Source organism: Epinephelus lanceolatus, chromosome 14 (assembly GCF_041903045.1).
Source record: "Epinephelus lanceolatus isolate andai-2023 chromosome 14, ASM4190304v1, whole genome shotgun sequence".
Taxonomy (NCBI): Eukaryota; Metazoa; Chordata; class Actinopteri; order Perciformes; family Serranidae; genus Epinephelus; species Epinephelus lanceolatus.
In genome coordinates this window covers 30,225,689-30,246,242 of record NC_135747.1, presented here as the reverse complement: position 1 = coordinate 30,246,242, position 20,554 = coordinate 30,225,689, and the positions used below count along the sequence as shown (strand labels likewise).

Sequence of the window (20,554 nt, the reverse complement as noted above, 5' to 3'; positions counted from 1 at the left end):
CAAAGGGGACTTGCCCCTGACTCACCCAGCAATTTCAGCTCCTCCTGCTCGATCACAGAGCGCTTGTCTGAGAAGTACTGCGTCACCACGTTCTGCAGGTCTGCTGGACAGCCTGGTTTTGGCTCCGAAGAGGACAAGACATCTGTGATTGTCTTCTTCTTCTGGTAAACAGCATATAGTTATGTACAGTAGTATTCAAAGCCTAAAGACTGTTGTTGCATTTTGCAACAGCAGATGTCGCCACACTCACCTTTCTCTTTCTTTTGGGTTTCGGTGACTTTCCCTCATCTGTGTCTGTCTTCTGAGGAATAACACACTCTTTCTATGGAAACAATTCAACACTTTCAACCTTTCATTTGTCACTGGGGGTTGATTTGTAGATGCATATAGAGTAGGTGACACAAATGCAAAAATGATGTACAAATAATGATGATGAGAAAATGAAGATATTACTGCAAAAATGAGACATACACACTGATAATAATAAATATAATGATAAGGGAATAATAGCGCAAAAAATAAGCTGTAAAATGAAAAAATCCAATGTGATGAGACAATAAAACTCAACTACACAGAACACACGATTCAAGCAAAGCATATACAGTGTTTTGTATGCATTTTAAATAATGAAATAAACCTGATTAATCCTCAGAAGTAAAAAGTAGAGTTCATTCATTCATTGTTTATAATGATTATTATTAATTAATTAGTTCTCGATTACTAGTTTGGTCTATTTAATGTTTCCAACTTTCCCAATCCACAAGGTGACGTCTACAAATGTTCTGTCCAACTAACACTCCGAAGGTCAAATATATTCTCCACAGTACAAGGATGATATAAACAACAACAACAAAAAAAAGCAGCAAATCCTCACAATGGAGCGGAGTGACCAGTCTCACAATAAGCCGTGGTAAAATTCCTGATGGTTAGTATTACTGGTATAAATTCTACTTATCATTAAAACAGTGTTTGATTACCAAGCTTTGAAAAACTCACAGTACATTTTGTCCAGCAGCAACTAAAGTTTGCAAAAGTCCCCCAGATGCATGGCCACTGGTGGTCTTCAATATTAAGGCATATTTGATATGGTTTTTATATGTTAACATAAGGTACTGTGTTCAGGCAAAAATAAAGTGCTGCTAATTTTATTTGTGGTTTTCAGTATGAAAGGATTTCAATGTGTGTGTGTGTGTGTGTGTGTGTGTTTTAACAATAATGTAATAATGCAGTAATCATGCTGTTGCATCCCTACAATGGAGAGGCTGTAACCAGAGATTATTTGACACTTCTACTCAAGGTCTTAGGGCTGCTGTGAAACTGCGCCTACTTAGGGCTACAAAAAGTTTATCTTGGGTGTGTCGGTACAACGGACAACCAAGAAAGGACGGCAGAGGAGATACCTGCACACCAATGAAACTGGGCTGGACGACCACAAAAAATCAAAAATTTATTTAGGACATCTGTGCACAAAAAGAAAGGTGATGAAAGTGTGAAGTACACCTTTCTTTTTGTGCACGGATGCCCTAAATAAACGTACTTTTTTTTGTATTGATCTCAGTCTGTGAACCTTTTTCGTGGCTCTCCAGCCCAGTTGCATTGGTGTCCAGCTAACCCCTCTGCTGACACCTCTACTCAAACAATTAGTTGTTTATCATTGCCAATTTATTTTTAATCTGTCGATCAACTTATCAATTAATGCTGTGCTCACACTATAAGAGACAAAAACTACAGCATGTCCAGCTCAGGCCAGGTACATTATCACTGAGTTGCCGTGACGGGCTTGTGTGCGTCTGCTACTTGCAACAAAGCACCTCGACTGAACGTCATCTGAAGTTTGTATTTGGTCGAAAATATATCTATCCTTTTAATCAATGTTTGAGCCCCATCTTAATATCACATTTCGCTGCCCCATTGCATCCCAGTGTGCACCGCAACACCCAGATGCTAGCATAGCTTCAGCTAACGAAGCTAAATATCACAGTAGCTAGAAACAAAAACATATGATTGGTAGATGATTCACCACGTCACTGGAGGGCTAAAAAAAAGTTGAGGCTAGGTCACCTTTGATTTGTAGCTCATAACGCCTGTCGTGCAGTGATAAGTGTGTTGCTTCATGTCACCGGCTTCTGTTGAAAATTGCCTAATCGATTGTAGTGTGAGCACGGTTTATCTTAGTATTACAGGCAGATTTTGTGCTTTTAATCTGATACATTTCCTGGTATCTATTCAATCTAACAGAATAATATCCTCACAATTTTACTATAGTGGGTTGGGAGAAAACAGCTTTCTTTTTAGGTGTACTGTAAAAACCCTCTCATTGACAGCTTTAACACAGGACGTGCAAAACATTATATCACCTGTTCATTCTTTTTCTTCTTCTTGGCCTTAGCTGTTTTCTCTGTTACACTTTTCCTCTTCTCTGGTTTTGTCTTTAGGTTTGGTTTTTTTGTTGGCTGTTCGTCTTGTTGTGTCTCCTCCTCTGCGTCCGACACATCTGGAAAAAAGAAAGACAGGGAGAGAAATTTCCTCATTACACTTCTGGGTTTTTGTGTTGACTTGCAACTGAGAGTCGTGCCAGATAAAGAAAATATTAAGATGAGGCAACACATTTCAGCTCAGCCAAAATCAGGTTTTGTTATTAGACATACTCTCCATGGATACAGGCTTAAGGAGTTTGAATCTGTTTCCACAGTTTGGCCCCTGAACCAGGGATTTGGCATTTGCACACCATGTGTCAGACTGGTTGCTCATCAGGTGTGAGAGTTCTGCAGGCAGCACATTTCAGTCGCAACAGAAGAAGCAAAAACACAAACTTTCTCAGAGAAAATCATAATGCAGCAGACCTTAATCCAAGCATGTGGTTATATTTAGCTTCTCTGTTGCTACCACTTTTCTGAGCATACCTCTCGTCTTATGCTATGAGGTCATGCTCAGACCCCCTGGCATATATGCATGCTTGTTCAAAATACAGTTGCCAGAGTGAACTCTGCAATAAATTGGTAGGTTTCACTGCAGTGTACTTCCTCAGTGTGGATTTTTAAAATACCTCCTTCAGCTTTGCAGTACTCATTCTCTTCATCACCTCTTTCTTCATTAAGTAGACAAGAATCTAATTTGTCTCAGGTGTCAGTAAGAGTCAAAGTTTGAGTGGGGTGATGTCTGACTACTTATGTCTGACTACTTATGTCTATTACTTAACGAGATTTCAGAGAAATGTGCTCATGTGGCTGTAATGGATTGAAATTTCAGGCATGTTTTACTCTCTGCCAAAACCTTGCCAGTAGCACTAAAACAGATATATCATTAACCACTAATAGAAAACATCTGCTGTGACCTCACTGATTGGGGTGTGTCCAGAAGTGCAGCAAGATTGAGCAATGAGCAACAGTTTTTAACTTAAACAAAATCAAAATACATATTTTCCTCTTGTTGTTTCTGAGTGTTGGAGGTATCAGCCTTAGAGATGTTTGCCCTCTCTTGAATATATTAAAACTAGATGACACTCAGCTTGTAGTGCTTCAAGCGCCAACAAAATACATTTGAAAAACTCAACAGCAATGTATCATCCTAGAAATCATAACCCAGTTACTCAAGATAATCCACAGACCTTGTTGTGAGCACCTGTATCATCGTTCAGAGGGAAGCATGCATCAACTGCTAGCTCAACTACAGCTTGGCCGAGGAGGACGCCATACATATCTACATCTCACACTGTCACCATCATGAGCCTCTTGTCAATGAGTACACGCACGCTTCCTTCTCTGTGGTGATAGAGTTGGGGGGCGTAGTTCGGTAGAAAGAAAATAGTTCCTCCATGAAACTGTTCACAACAAGGTTTGTGGATTATCTTGAGTAACCGCATCATTGTTTCTGGAAAGAGACAATGTTGCTGAGTTTTTCACATGTATCGTTTTGGTGCTTTATTTCTACATCTAATATTACCATATTAAGTATGACACAACAATATCTTCCACTTCATGAAAAGAACTCCAGAAGTGTCAACGAACCATTTTCAAAATGGTTCCACAGTTATCATTGCTGGCAGTTTGGAGAAGCTGGCATAAGTACCAACAGAAAAGTTAGGCAATGCACTGCTTTAGGTGGCGGCAGCAACAAAAGATATTTTAGTCACCTAAAAAAAATCAATATCATTTTAAGTATACGCTGTATTTGGAATTTTGTCACTGCTTTACATTGCTGTCCGACATATTACCAGGGAACTGAAGTCGTTACATCGCTCTCTTCAAAGCCAGACTCCATTGAGAAATATAATAATTTCAAATGCTGAACACAGGAGCTGCTGGCTTGTGTTATTGTGGGATTTAGGCGTTTAAAGTGGTTAGTTTGGATTCACTTAAGTCACACAATAACAGATTGAGGCAGTGGTAGACCAGCAGCTCCCGCGTTTGGAGAGTTAAAATGATTGTTGTTATCAATGGAGTCTGGTGGCTTTGACGAGAGCATTGATGGGCAACTGAATCCATTCAATGCTTCCCCATTGGAAAGGGCAGTGTGACATCAAGGTAAGGTGGTGAAAATGTTCTAAATATAGCATACACTTAAACTGTTACTGATTTTTTTTTTTTTTTTTTTTTTTTTAACGTGGCTAAAATACATTTCTTGGCTTCCGTGTCGGTACTCCTGCCCGCTTCTCCAGACTCTGATGAAGCCAACCACCATCTGCCATGTAGCACATTGACTATGCCTAAGTACCTCATACAACTCCACATCAAAAAGATCCAGACTATCCCTTTAAAATTCAATAATAACACTAATAGTTACGTTATTACAAGGGTACAGTTAATTTGAAAAGAGCTATACATGGTTTGTATCCGATTTTAATTTTCATCAAAATGCTCCAAAAACATACCACTGCATAAGACGTAGCCAATTCGGGCTGTTTAAATGATTTGATACAAGACCATGGCTAAACACTCCCAAGTCAGAATAACGGCATGAAACATCATTTCCTGACATGCATTGTACCAAAGCAACACTTAAACATAAATAAATGTGAATGTGAAACTATTATTAGGGCTCAGTAAAACAGCGATATACAACATGTCTCTGACTTGCCTCAGAGAGTTGCTCCTCCAGACCAAAAGCACTCCCAAAAGACCACCCATTGATGCCTGACAGCAGATTTTCCGCCTTATTCTCTAATTTCCCATCTCACAATTGATTCATCCAGTCGTTATAATCATACCCCTGTTTCTTTATTTCCTCTACAACTCTTCTTTGGGACTGTCATAGCCAAGGATGTTATAAAAAGAGATCATTCGAAGGACGGATGAGAGATCTTGGTCCAGTCTTACCCTCTCATTCTCTTTCGCAGGTCCTGTTCTTCCTATCATTCAATAACCACACCCCTTCTTCGCTTCATCCCTCAGTCCCAGACCTCCGTCCTTATTTGTTACAGTCATCTGTCAAGCCATACACTCCTGCTGACAGACCACTCCCACTATTGATGGTTCAAAGCCATCATTTCCCACTTTCTCGCTCTGCTAGTACTCATCCCTTTCTCTCTCTCATGGATAGGATACACAGGTGCCACAGATCAGGAAACAGAGGACAGAGGTAACTAACCACAGAGGTGAGGAGGATTTCAAGATGTTGTGGATAAATGGGTTCTAATTAAAGCAAAGTTCAGGCCTATGTAAACCAGATTCACCTGTCCTGCAGCAGGTAAGTGTTTTTTCCCTGCTGGTGCTTGTGTCTACCGCCAAGACCTTGCTCTGGGTTACTTGCATTTACCAAAGAGTTTGGGCGCTTTATAAAAGCATGGCACTAATCTGTCTGTCCTGAAGATAATCATCAAGAGACTTTAACAAATTAGCAAACATTTTACAGAAAGGTAGCTAGGTAAAACGTCTAGCTCGTGAGAAAATCTTGCAAAATTAGCTCACCTATCTAATGTGATTTATACCCTCTAGAGGCACAATTCATGTGCCTGAGCTGGCACTGCTGTTTTGTGCTCAATGAGCTGTGAAATACTCATCAATACAATAATCCTGTGGGTTCAGGAGTTAACTGAAAGCCTCAGATGAGTTTTAGCTGCTGACGGGGCAGCCACACTGGTGTTAAGCCTAAAACACATTTCTAATCTCACTATTAGCACAAAGAGAAACCTAACACGTCGGTCAAGGAGCCATTCCAATACTCTGTAGGTGATGAGTTGCTGATTCAGCATGTATTTGATCTGGTGTTATATAGGGACTGAGCTGTCTGGATTATCATTGACTATTGGGTGCTTCTTCTCACTTGGCGCAATGGACATAATGCACATATGTTTGCACAGATATGTGTCAACAGTATAATATTACAGAGGTTGCGAAGGTGTCAAGAAGGCAAGAGATGGTCAAACTAACAATGCAACCAACCACACAAATACTTCTAGCTATCATTGTCCCCCTAATCTTCTAAAACTTCTCTGTGACCAATATTGGACTATATACAGTGAACTTGTTTTTGTTAAAGGACAGTTTCCTGTACTACATGCAAGGTAAGGGAACACTGCAGCTACAACAATGTCATTTGAGGTTAGGGCTAATCGACTGAAAATTAGCTTTGGTTTCCTCCATCTTCGTAAATGCTGTCAAAACACAACATTTATTAGGCGAGCTCTAAATTTACAGGGGCCTGAGGGCGCGATTTATGTAAAGTCATCCAATCTGCTCATCCAATCTGTCTGTAATTAGCACCTAACTTATTAAGGCCTCAAAAAATGCATGGTGAGAGGCACATATCACTGATTACTCACACACAAAGTGCACCTCTAATGACAAGCAAACTGAGCGGAGGATGACGCGCCTCTCTGATCAGTAAGAAGGGTTTCAAATGAGATGCACCTGGCTTAGTAAAGGTGACTCTGATGTGGCTCTATACATCACTACAGGGGTCCAATGTCACAACAGCCCAACGTACCTGACGGAAGATGGGTGCTTATTGGTATATGCTCTATAGGAGGAATGATGGATGCATTTTCCAAAAGATTTTCATTAATGTAACATTTTGATGACATTGTTGAAGGGCAATGTTTGGCCTGAGTTCTCCCACTGGCGTTAGAGTTTTGTGCCCAGTTGTTAAGAAGTAATCTGATTGGATTTTGGCAGTTGGACTAGATCAAATCTTGAAAATGGGTTGTTTGAAAGAATAAAAGGATTCTGAAATCAACTTAGACCACAGTAGGGCTGTATCCAACACAGTCAAATCAGATTTGCCTGTTTCATAAGAATATTCCATGATTCAGGGGTTTTTTAAAGTTTGAATGAGGCTCAGCAGGATGTTCAATGTGACAGCTTCATTCATGTTATATAATAAAAAAGCTAACGGCGCTAAGGACGGATCGGAAATGATATCAAACAAAGGCCAGAGACTTTGTCGTATTAAGTGTCCGTGAGCTGTAAATTCACTTCCAAGCAGATGAGAGAAGATAATGTTATCTTCTATCGTCTATCTCTTATCTTATCTTATCTCAGAGCCTTACAGTGGAAAGTTTCTCCTCTGTGCTGCTGCATCACATCTGGACTAGGGATGTGCGCAATTAGTCGTCTAAACAATTAAACGTCCGCCCCCTCGTTAGTCGGCACCAGAAATATTTGTCTGTGAAACCTTTTAGTGTTTTATTCATGTACAAGGCTGCTTAACTGTCATGCAGCCGCCCGCCACTAGTGGGTGCTACGGAGCCGTCAGACAGCAGGGTAATGCTCGAGTAGATTGGAGTTTTAAAACAGCATGGTGAGAACTTGGAGAGATGTCGCGGTTTGGCAGTACTTTCATCTTGAAAATGAATTCAGCAGTAATGTATCTTTTTTGAGATGTTATTATTTGTTAACTTTAAGTGAGTTGTTGTCAGATAATGTGCAGGGGTTCACATTAATACCGCACGGCGCAGTGTCTTGTACTTAAGTGGCATTTAAAATCCGACATGGTTGTTGAAGATTGTGATCAAAGGCTTCAAAGGGCTCTTAATGCACACAATATTTTTGGAGTGTTTTCCCATTTTTAGACTCGTCGACTAGTCTTAATTAAGATTTTCGTTATGTTGACAATGAAATTAGTCGCCAGGAACATCCCTAGTCTGGACTGTACCAAAGAGTAGTGTGACAGTCAAGAACGCTCATGCACAGCAAAATCTGGGGACCAAAATGTCCCTAGAAGTACACTGCATAGCACACTGATTAGCTTGTCTTGATGCAGTCTCATTCGACTAATGATTTGAATCTCCCACTCCATTGAAACTGCATTATAGTAAATGACTATCAGGGTCTGTACCAATTCTTACACCCAGAAAGCAAAGAAAAGAACCAGCAGACAGATGTATTAGCCAAGAATAAAAGGATAGTAAATGAATGGAGGCAAAGACGACAGAGGCTAAAAGGCACTTAAAAATACAGTGGAGAGGAAACCAAGCTAAGTCTAATGTGCTCCCAGGGGAAAAAAAGGGACTGGCTGCACTGATTGCATCAATGTCTTTGTCCATTTTGGCTCTGATGAAGACACAGCGGTGTCTGTTTGCACTACTGAAGGCTGCAAATCAATCAGTGTACTCCTGTCCCTCCCCCCCCCCCCGGAAGTTTGCTGACCTCGAACTGAAAAGCCCCTGATTCAGCTTTAAAGACGGAAGATGTGGAGAGCCCTGTTTCAATAAGTGTTGCCTGAGGGGAGCAGATGCTGATCTATGAGAAGGTCAGTATCTCCAATGTCCCCTCAGCCTTACCCCCAATATCCTCCATGCCACACTCTCTCCAGATGGAGTCAGGAAGAGGAATATGGCATGCTTTCAGACACATACAAGCTCAGATAACCATAGATCAATTAAAGTCAGTGGCTGCAGAGAGGGCGGAGATGCAGGGAAATGGGGCCACCTGGTCATCTTTAACGGGTGATCAATACAGATGACTGGTTTTAATGAATGGTCGATGGTGCTGACTGGATGTAAAGAGGATCAATCGACTGGTTACAGGAAGCGATTAATGGCATCAGTTCCAGACACTCAGATTTGGTTAGTTCTGTAACGGTAAAGTGCTCACTTTTATAAACTGGCACTGTGCCTACACAGCTGCTTAAAACTGTGTTGGCCATGACCTCAGAAAAGCTCTTAATCGTCAACACAGTTTACTCTATTAGGTCTGATTAAAGGTGCCACTTTGGCCTTTTATCCTCCTGCAGAAACATCCCATTATATACAAGCATGGAGATGCGTGATGTTTCTGTTGTGTGCTTGTGTAAAAACAATATGATACTTTCTATGAATCAATTCAGCGCTTGTTTAAACAATCAATAACTCATCTCAGGACATGTAGTATTGACCGATCTTGGGAGTGGTGCGGGTGGGGGAGTGGGTGTAGCAGTTATTGGTTTTGGAGGCCAGCAGTTTCCTCTCTAAAGCCACAATTTGAGCATGTGTTATTGTTAAATCAATGGTGACTTTAGGCTGCATGCTCACACTGAACACGCAGGCTGCAGTGGAATAGCAGAGAGGCAGAGGAGGATACCAGTCTGGTTACAAATTCATTTGCTTCCCACTCTTTGCTGTCCAAGTCATTGAGTCCATTGTCTTAACATTTTGACTTTGTGTCCAATTACTTGTTGTTCTGTTGGTTATTGGGATGTTTATCCAGGGGCTTGTTAATGCTAACATCTTCCACACTGGCTAAGTGAACTTGAAATAAAGATGAGACCAAGTCCATGAAGGATTCACACTGTCTTGTCTGATTTACAAGCTTGCCAAATGAGGGCTACAAGCAGCTGTTATTTGTCTATCAGTGCTCTTGTTAGGGCCTGTTAGGACATTTAAGCACAGCTCAGACGTGATACACTGCAGGGAGGGAGTATCACCAGCCTGAGGCAGGGCCTGGCAATATATTGATATTGTATTGATATCGTGCTGTGAGACTAGATATCGACTTAGATTTTGCTGCAAGGCAACCACAACATAGACACTATTGTTGCCATCTAGAGGCCACGGAGGCTAAAAATTTAGCAAGCAGCTCACGTATTGCAGAAAAGGCACAGGCCCAGTGACAGAGGGAAAAGATCTGGAGAACTATATATGACTAAAATGACAATATATTGACTTACTTTGCACCGAAAACTTAATATTCATGGCCTCTGCGGTTTCTGAAAATGTATGCCAAGACATCACAACTTGGGAACTAAAAGCTTTCAGAAAATGTCCACTTACGAGTCGTGAATATCACAAGAGTGGGGCGCTCTTCTCGTAAACAAGGGAAATACAAACCTATTTGAAGGCAACAGATGGCACTAGAGGGCAGAGTCAAAAGTTTATGACATGCCCAACATGGCGACAGTGGAGGAGGTCATAGTAATGTACGTTTTAACAGAGAAAGCATTGCTGATGACGATTGTCTGTGAGGCCATTAAATACAAGACATGTGGACAGAAAATCATTTTCAATATATTATCTATTCATTCCTTTCTGCCATTTTTAAAGTCTTTTTTGCATCCTACGGTCGTGTCTTGCTTGAAATACTCACGCCACGCTGCTCCCATGATTACAGGTGGTGCTGCTGTGTTTCCTCCGTATCCGTAAGCTTTTAGAAAACGTGCACAAATATGGACAGTATAAACACAGTACAGATGTAAGGTTCTGTCTGTGTCCATTTGGGCTGCAGTGATATACCGGTTTTAAGACATACCATGGTATAAAATAACTGTCATACTGTCTACATTTGACTGCCTATGGTATTGAAAAAGATTCAACTGAATGGAGTCTCACCTTAATTTTAGTTATTTTCAAAAGGGTGACTTTTTACACATACTTTTATTTTATAAAAATGGTTTCAAGTTTCCATTATAGTAATAAACATTTGTTTAATTAAAAAAGCCCTTCTGTTTTCATTCGTTTAAGGGCCGTTGTAACCGACAGTAATAATAACATTTAATAACATTTTTTCTTGTGATCAATTGTTTATTGTTTATAATATAGGCGAGAAAGTTGCAGTGACAAATGTGGTGCAATACAGGAAAAAAAATCGGACATTTCTGTGCCCCCCTCATTTCCCTTGCTCCCTTTCCCCTGATCCCCTCCACCCTTACAAGGAGAGCACCGGAGCTTCAAATACAAGTAGCTTAGTTAGGTAGGGCAGATATTGACTAACAATTATCATTGTTATCATAAATATTATTACCATCATTACTATTAATTGCAGCCCTACAAGACAATGCACATGGACTTAGAACAAGAACAAACCGAAAACATAAAGACAAAGAGAAAAAAAATAAAATAAATAAAACCAATATTAATAATGTAGAAAATATAACATTTGCCAGCCAGAAATCCAATAACTGTTACAAACATAATCCAGGAATTAAATACATATACCAATTTTCGCCATCATCCATAATGATATCTGCAGAAATTCCCGGGAACATACATAAAATGTGTATACATGCAAAGTCATCAAAGGACATCGCAATTTCTTCTAAGATGGTTATTGTATCATGAAAATCCCATACCATAATGTCTATACGAGTATCTAACATTGAGCATAAGTGAGCCCTTGTGACAAGCATGGCGCACTATACACACAGTCACACACACAGACTCAAACCTTATTCAGTCATGAAATTTGGATCAGTACATTAAGTGCTTTTCTTGCTCTAAAACAATCTACCTTTTTTTTATTATTATTATTTTTTTTTTTTTTATATACTTTATTAATCCCCGAGGGTAAATTCAATTTTTCACTCTGTTTGTCAATTACACACAGGTCCGAACACACATGCACAAACAGGACCTATACATGCACTAAGTGGAGAGATGTCAGAGTGGGCTACCCATGACAGGCGCTCTGAGTGGTTGGGGGGTTCGGTGCCTTGCTCAGGGGCACCTCGGCAGTGCCCAGGAGGTGAACTGGCACCTCTCCAGCTACCAGTCCACACTCCATATTTTGGTCCGGACGGGGACTTGAACAGGTGACCCTCCGGTTCTCCTATGTAGTATGTTTTTATTATGGACAACATCAGATAAACAGATGAAAAATATTTATTCAGTCTAAAGAAAAAGGTGTTCAACAGTATGTAGGTTTTGATTTGAACCAGGCAGCTCTAGCGCACCTTAAATCCACCTAACTAAAACCAAGTTTAATGTTCAAGGACAGTGCAGATCTGAGACCCCACTTCAATTCCCCCATGACGGTTTCACATGAATATAAAGTATACAGTAGGGAGAGACCTTGACTGTGAGCATATCTACCTGATGTGTGTGGGTATGTGTGAGTGTTACTACATTTCAGCTGCTCCTCATCTCTGCTACAGTTCAACCAAAGGTCTGGTTCATTGTTTTATGTGGTACAGTCCCCTAACATATACTGGGACACTGACATTCATGTGTTTGACTCAAGCCAATTTTGTCTGCCAGACTGTGACAGGAGCTCCTGATGGTGTCGCACAGGAGGTGCTAATCAGAGACATCAGGTTATGTAAATAACCTAAAGCTTTTAAGCTTTGACAGGAACCAGAGGAGGAATCCCTTTTCTCACCTTGCCTTGACAGCCTGTCACAACTTACGTAATGTGGATACTGTTGTCAGCCAAAACTAATTTAGGCTGCCAAACTTGATCTTAAATAAGTAGGCTTTTGACACCACTCTTCCTTTTAACATTACAGCTCTGCCTCCCCTTCCTCTTCCCTTTCCTTTTCACTAACAGACCTGATTCTTATCTTTACATCCATTCCTGTCTTGCTCTTCTAAATTCCCTGAAAGCATGTACCATAAAGGATAACTGTAACCCTGCTGTCGTCTTTTGGTCTGATGCAATACAAGAGGAATTTATCATCTGATATATCAGAGTGAGGTTAAATGTGTTCATGTGAAAAGTGCACAGCTGTCCCAAAGCACAGACAACAGCCCACACAAAACAGTACATGGTAGAGTTTTACATCTTCATTTTTCAACGAGCTTCTGTCAGGGAAGTCTTGCTCCACATAAACAGGCTAACTTTTAGAGGATAAACCTGACATCATTACAAAACAATGTAGACCATATGTCATTACATCACTAACCGCCAAATGGTCGTTAATTTGCTTTCCACGGCTATGTTTACCACTTGATTTACAGCACCTCTTCACTGTGATGTAGGAGAGACCACCTATGCACAAACATACAACAGACCATACAAAACAAACAACCCAAAGCATCAATTTGGAAAGACGACAAGAAAGCGATATTTACAAGATGGCAAGTCTAACTTCAGCTGCCTGGTTTCTAAACTAAAACTTATATATTATACTTTAATCTTAGGTCAGTTATATAAAAATCACAGCACAGGACTGCATTACCTCATACTGTTAAAACCGGTTGGCTCAACCTCACATATTTTATTGTAGTTCAACAATCAACACCACCATAATCTAGACTTCAGAGATCCCTTGAAAGCTGACGTCTTTCGGCTGTTAATTGCTCCTTTGTCATAGATCTTGTAAGCCGGAAAATATTTGATTCCAAGTGCAGCTGAGAGTTCAGACCATGGGAATCTATATCATAAGAAAATGTTTGATCTTTTACACCAACCCCAAAAACTCGAACATTCATTACTTGTGAAAGCCGTGAGCACTTTAAACCGCACAGACGGCAGGAACACCGCCACATCTGGTGCTTAAAACGTATCAACGACAATAAAAAGGAAATGGGAGCCGCTGTCAAATATTTAACACCTTCTGTCAGGTGCATCAAAAGAAACACACACAAATAATGAAAGGAAATGATGTTAAAGGTTGAAAATAAGTATGCTTATCTGCTCTAAACTACGGTAGATTCCCTGACCATGAAAACACAACCGTCTAACACTTTAAACAGAATGATTACAGCTGCAGTTAATGTGGTCGATGCCCATCTAATGCCCTCCGCCTTTATGCTTAAGTCATCAGAGTACGAGGCATTCAGCAATACGTGCACCCTAACCACACTCAATCATAAAGTACAACAGCGACATTCTTGGTGACAAAATAAATTTATAGGCTGTTCAACATCTCCCACTCTCCCTCTCACTGGCCTGCTAACTGTATAATTTCTCTGTTACAACACTCTTACCAACCATGCCTGCAGTACTGCACTCGTGCCAAAGCATACATCAGCCATACTGAGTGCATATTAACAGAGCGCTGTGCCAACTTGACCCTGGAAACTGGGAGCCAAAGAGGACTCTAGGGCATAGACTGAGCCAGAATCCCATGACAGGTGGATATAAAGTGGATATAAGGGAATAAATAGCAAGAGGTGGGGTTTCAAACTTAAATTACCTGGGGGCCACAAGTTAGGTTGTTTTCTCAGAGGGGAGGAGGAACAAAAATGATGGTGCTTGTCTTTCCCTTTCCTCCATACTGTTTTGCATGTTTAGCAGAGTAACACTGATGAACTTGATGTCCTCCTGAATCCATACCCTGATTGCCAATACCTGTAACTTTGCGATGTTAGTCCATCCATCAGTCTTAATTTTAGGTTTAGAAAGAGGCATATTGGTGTCAGATGTGCCAAAGTAAATCAGAGTAAATGTCCCATTTTAGGAGCCTTTATAGACTATTAAATGACTAAAAATAAAAGCCATGGAAAAAGTCTGAACTTAGCAATACATTTTTAAAAAATGAAGCTTATAGTTAGTATGTATGTCCAAGTAAAATTGTTCACTATAAGTGTATGATTATCGTAACCAATTTTTTTGTTATTTCTTATGCACATTTTGTATGTTTATTACATTTGTATGAATAATGAAACAGAAAGCTTCACTATTTATTGAATTTTGATAATTTCAACATACGGTGCATCTGTTTTATCACAGCAACATTACGTGAACGGCCTTCATCAATCCACTTGACGAGGGTAACTTGTTTTCTGTCTACATCACTAGCAGCCATAAGCTTTGAGAAGACTATGTAAAGTAAAGTAAAGCCCTATTTGGACGGGATTAGTTTAACGTGGAGACGTGGGGTAAAGTAATCATTACCAGGGATTTTTTTTCGATGATGGAGGCGCTTGAAGAAGCATGCGGTGTTGTCGGCAGTCGTGATAGTGGACATTCTTCTAATGATCGCATTGCTCTCTTCAAAAAAAAAAAAAAAAAAAAAAAAAGTACCATAGTTTTAAATTGTTTTTCTACATGTTGTCATGTAACAAAGACCCAAAGTTAACACTATAAGCGGACAACTTGATTACTATAAGTGAATTACTTAAACAGCATTTGTATAAAATTGATTTTGTCCAAAGCTTTTTGATCCATATAAGCAGTTTCCACTGCATCTCCTGAGCTGGTAGTTGCATATACTGTACAGCTGGTGAATCTCAACTTGGGTGCACTGCTGACTACAGAGCTGGTTTTAAAATGTCAAGGAAATGGTTTGACAATTCATTGGCCCTCGCCCATGACCACATTTCACCCCACTCTACTGTTAATATACCACCTGTGAGCATGTGGACCAGTTTTTGTTTGGGATGGAGTGCAGTAAGTGAGATTGTTTTCTGGAAGAGTTAATGGTTTATCCCGAGAGCAGCCGGTGCCCTTTTGAGTTAGACAGGGGCAGGCAGGAGGGATGCAGGCACGCTGCCCTGGGTGGTGTTCACATAAATAAACAGAGGTGGCCAGCCACATGTGCGGCTGCCAACCTGCCTGCCAGCGGACAGTCCTCAGTGGGGCAACCCTGGCAACCATTATTAAGGCAGACTCTGGCTCTGAGCCAGAACTTAAGTTTAGAGGTATTTTCACATGTCTGGCATCGTGTGGGAGTGTGTGTGTGCATGTGCTTGTCTAGACGCTGTGAGCGCACTAAAGAAGAACACAGTCTGACTAATGCCATCTGTGTGTGTGAGAGAGCGAGCACTGTGAGGTGTTCAGACACCATCACCATTAGTCAATTGAAGGCCAAGGGCAAGGACACAAAGGCACGTGTCTTGGCTTGACTGCTCACATTAACAGCACCATCAGATGGGCAGAGAAAAGAAATATATATATATACACACACACTCATATCCAAGGAAAACAGGCCCCAGGCCACCATAGAGAATACACGCCAAAGATCACCACCTCACATCAGCGCCACCACATGTTGTCATCTTGATCTGTACCAACCCGGGGCTAAACCTGTTTAAGCTGACTGATCAAGGTCCTCTTTAATGCTAAATCTCGACCATTTTCTTTCTTTAATTCTGGGCCTCTGGACAAAGAACAGCACATTAAAACAAGATATAATAATTTTGAGTTCACTCAGTATTAGAGCGGTCCTGTACTGACTGTACGAGTACAACAAGTCTTGATAGTTTACAAGTGACCTAATGAAAACTCCTCAGCAATTGTGTTAAGAGCTTCCATCATCCTTTCCTGTCGCTGAAAACAAGTAGACTAAAGGAACGCAGGGACAGCTAAGACAGCTTCATCTGTCTTCCTGATTGATACCGAGAGGGTATCAAGAGGAAGGGAGGGAGGTTGAGATCGTCACTCTTTCTTTCCATGCGGAGGCCAAGAGAAAATACTTGTACGAAGACACCATCTATTAAGTAAGCCAACACTCTCACATGGATTCTGAAGGACGGTATTGAGCTACAGTTTGAACCACCTAGAGGGCTTGCTTTCTGTTTGGTGTTTCTCTTGCACAATGTTTGTCCCTTACGTACCAGTATTCATCTTGGTTAGAGAGACTCAAGGTTGCTCGCAGGCCGTGTTGACGACAAGCAGATGCTGCCTGTCTTTGTGTATGTGTGCTTGGGTAAGAAAAAGAACGACGGAGCGAAAGAATCTCATTGCTTTCCTGCTCTGTAACAGAATTTCTAACAACACCAGTAAAAGGTCCGAGGAGGTCTTAATAACAGTCTTAAAACAACTGCAGTGAAATTACACACCTCTACTGTTTTTTTATGCCTCACCTAATTGCTTTTTTGCAATTTCCACTAGATGGGAAACACAAGGGCCTTTAGTAACTTATCTAAAGAAACCTGACCAATAACTAGGGAATAATAGGCGTTCCCGGCCACTGTGAGAGTTTGGACTGGAGAAGCAGAGCTGAGGAGCAGAGAGATTACATCATCTTTCACTAATATGAACCTGCTTGCTTTCTGTCTCTAAATATGGGATGAGAACACCAAGTAAGAGAGAGCTGGCAAGCTAACGCTGTTTAACTGATTTGCTTCAATAACACACACATGCCACACACACATATCTCGCTCTCATGTGGTCAGTAATCATGGTCCTACTCTCTGGCAACCTCTGGTCCTTTTGTCTGCCAAGCTGACAGTGATTGCTGTGAATGTGCTAAGAGTAAGACTATGAGATGACATAAGCCTCACACAAAGTAATGCCAGGCGCAGGCCTATCCGTTTCAGTAACACTAACTGTGATGACAAGGAGCCTTCTGACTTTGGATTAGCCCGCAAAGACTTATATAATCTGCATCAGCCGGTCACTTATTAAAGCCACACAATAACCATTTGTACTGTGCAGACACAGTGCCTGACCCTGTTCAACCTTATGGATCAGAAGCACGAGTTTCTCTTTGTCCCCATGTTCAGCTGCCACCTCTAATCATCTCTCACTCTTCACTTCTTCCCAGGAAAACAATGCACCCGCTCGGCAAAAGCGTCAACATGGTTTCCTGGAATCAAGATGATCCAAAGAAAGACAGCTCAGCGCCTCCCTTTCACCTTGTGCAGCCCCCAAAAATCACTATTCCAAAGGCAAACAGGCGAGACAAGAAAGAGAGGTGGGAGGGCAGACGTGCAAGAGATGACCTGTCCCGTGATGACTTGTTGTTTCTGCTCAGTATTCTGGAGGGAGAACTACAGGTAGGATGATTTGTGCACATCCTGCATGCACATTCAATCTCACTTAAAAGTCACATTAACTTCACAAAGTAGGGATGCACCGATTTATTGGCCAAACATCAGTATTTGCCTTTTTGACTGTCATTGGTCTATCAGCAAATAAGATTACGAGTGTTTTTCCTTTGTTTCACATCAGTTTTGCACAGGCTAAAAGGCAGAGCTCAAGACTAACGGCGCCCTGTCGTCCCAAAAACAACAAAAAACGTAACAGTAAACTACCTATTGATGCATTCACCCTATTGTTTCCCTGATAATGTTGCATGTGAAAATCCATGTTGATGGCAGGAGAAGAGCTAGTTAACCTTAGCTGTTAGCAGCCAGGGGCCAAAACTAACTGCTGGCAGAGGTTACACTGAGTTACATTATGATGCGTTCAAGCTCTTTTTGGTAAAAATGAGTATTAGGCAAAGGTAAATCATAATGTTGTCATGATGTGTTCAAATGTAATCTTGTAAAATTTTGTTTTGGGTGAGAAACTGGAATAAATACAGATGTATAAAGAAGAAATTTGTTGATGTGTTGACGCAATTAAATATATATAAAATACATATTAGAGAGGGAATTATGATATTATATATGGTAAAAGGCTAAAATGTTTTTTTTTAGTGAAAGACTGTTATTTCAAAGGTTGTTTCATGAAGTTGTATGATAGAATTTGTGCTTATTCAAAAGACATCAGCATCAGTATTGGCTGTCAGCCACATAGATATTTAAAACATTGGTATCGGCCCAGAATTATGCAATTGGTGCATCGCTAGCACAAAATATTGAGTGTCACTGTCATAAGACATCTAAATTAAACCCAGCACTCAACTGCAATGTCTGTCACACCAGGCCAGAGATGAGGTAATCGCTGTGTTGAAATCGGAGCAGACAGACTCAGCTCTACTGGGGGCCCAATATGGTTTCAGCAGACCGGAGAAGGTGCTCCGTGCCCTGCAGAGAGACTCCCTCCGGGCCCAGCAGGACCACCAGCAGGATGTGAACAAAAAACCAATTGCTGAGGTACCAACAGCCAATAGCAAGAGACTAGACATCATATGGAGCTGGTGATCAAATTTAATGAGGGGAATGCATTACTGTCTGACAAAAGAACATCTCTTGCTGCCACATCATTACACAAATTTGTTATTTTGCACTACAGGTGTTACATGCGCTGAATCTATTCTTCTGCAGTGACTATAACTCTGTCAATTTAAGTTTTTTTCCACTTATTTCTTACAGTGTTATTTCTTTATGAGAATACGTTTCTAATGAAAACGTTTCTTAAATCTCAAACATTCATAAAAAACAATTTGGGTGAAAAGATTCTTGAAAATTGAAGGTTCAGTGTGTAGGATTTAGGAGGATATTTTGGGAAAAATAAGACAGGAAGTTGTCTTTAGTGTATAATCACCTGAAAAAAAAAAGGGTTATGTTTTCATTACCTTAGAGTGAGTCGTTAATATCTACATAGGGAGCAGGGGCCTCATTTATAAAAGAGTGCTTAGGATTCATACTAAAAGTTGACGTGCGCCCAAAAGCTGAAAATGGTGTGCGCCAAAAAATAATCTGATGTTTGACATTGATGTGCGACATAAAGAATCACATTTATTAAAGGTGGAGGCAAAAAGGAGTATGTGCCGGTGCCATCTTGTGCAATTACGCACGAGGGTCACCGCAGTATTTATATGTTTATGGCAATTAGTCTGATCAGACACCCAGCCTGAATTACAGCATGAACCAGTGGTATCCCTGTCCCAAAATACAACGTGTAATTTGAAATACAATTCAAAGATGAAAGTGTAATAGGCGAACACGTTTCTTCATGCCGGTTTTGTCATGAACAGCACATGTCTAAGTAGGGCTGATGAAATGAGTGTGTAACGGTTGTGCTTAATGGCTGTATTTTGAGACATGATAAATGCACTGGAAATATTTAGCTAAATAAATAAATATATTCCATGCAGTCGCGCCATCCTCTCCCCCTCCTGCGCTCACAGAGTGGACAATGAGACGTTAGAGGCAGTGCGGATTAAATACGTATTTAGAAAGAATTTCAATTTGATTTGATTTGAGTTGGATTTTACAACGTTTTTATGAAACAATTATCACTCACTCCAAGCGCAAAATAAAGCTGCAGGATTTAATTTCAGTGATAACGTGGATCTAAGGTGGATATAGCGTGACATTAAATTTGTGTGAGACATCAATAAAAATCTGACTCCACCTCGCCGTCTGTGTTGCACACGCATGACTCAGAGTTTGCTTACAGGTACGCATATTCTCCCGCCAAGTTTATTTTTATAAATCACAACCTTTGCGTGGTAAGTGGTGTACGCCACTTTCAAGCCCCGTGTTGTGCGTAAGCAAGCTTTATAAATGAGGCCCCAGGTCCTTATCTACAGAGCCTGCTCCCTATGCACCACCATGCTTTTACAGGAGCCCAGAATGGACAAACCAAACACTGGCTCTAGACAGGGCCATTCACAGTTTTGCATTAGTCACTGCACTTAGCAGCCCCTCTGTGTCAATCAGCGTCAGAAAAACACTGATTTCATAATGTGAAACTACTTTATTCTATGTTTTTACCAGTTTAAATCACCCTGTTCTTTTTTTTTTTTTTTTTTTTTTTAAAGAAAGAGACCTCTGCGGATAATTGGGCTCCCAGTAAAAACCTCCTGAACAATGAACACTGAAGGAATTCTAACCAGGAGAATTTTCAGCTGGTTGTAATCTGCAATT

The 20,554-nt window shown here is 40.7% G+C and overlaps 2 protein-coding genes across 3 annotated transcripts in view; one reads left to right on the top strand and one right to left on the bottom strand.

Annotated features, from left to right (window-relative positions):
* cmss1 (cms1 ribosomal small subunit homolog) overlaps nucleotides 1–20,554 on the bottom strand; it is a 46,007-nt gene that overhangs the window by 4,569 nt on the left and 20,884 nt on the right. Inside the window, exons 2-4 of one of the 2 annotated variants that reach the window (XM_033617533.2) lie at nucleotides 2,358–2,494; nucleotides 251–322; nucleotides 26–161 (exon numbers count right to left, since the gene is read on the bottom strand). In XM_033617533.2, coding sequence (XP_033473424.1) covers nucleotides 26–161; nucleotides 251–322; nucleotides 2,358–2,494 — 345 coding nt within the window. The remainder of the gene's footprint in view (nucleotides 1–25; nucleotides 162–250; nucleotides 323–2,357; nucleotides 2,495–20,554) is intronic. The other variant, XM_033617534.2, reaches the window with a different exon arrangement.
* Nucleotides 1–20,554, top strand: part of LOC117251330 (filamin A-interacting protein 1-like) — a 50,574-nt gene that overhangs the window by 10,762 nt on the left and 19,258 nt on the right. Inside the window, exons 2-3 of the mRNA XM_033617529.2 lie at nucleotides 17,560–17,791; nucleotides 18,665–18,835. Coding sequence (XP_033473420.2) covers nucleotides 17,567–17,791; nucleotides 18,665–18,835 — 396 coding nt within the window. The 5' untranslated portion in view covers nucleotides 17,560–17,566. The remainder of the gene's footprint in view (nucleotides 1–17,559; nucleotides 17,792–18,664; nucleotides 18,836–20,554) is intronic.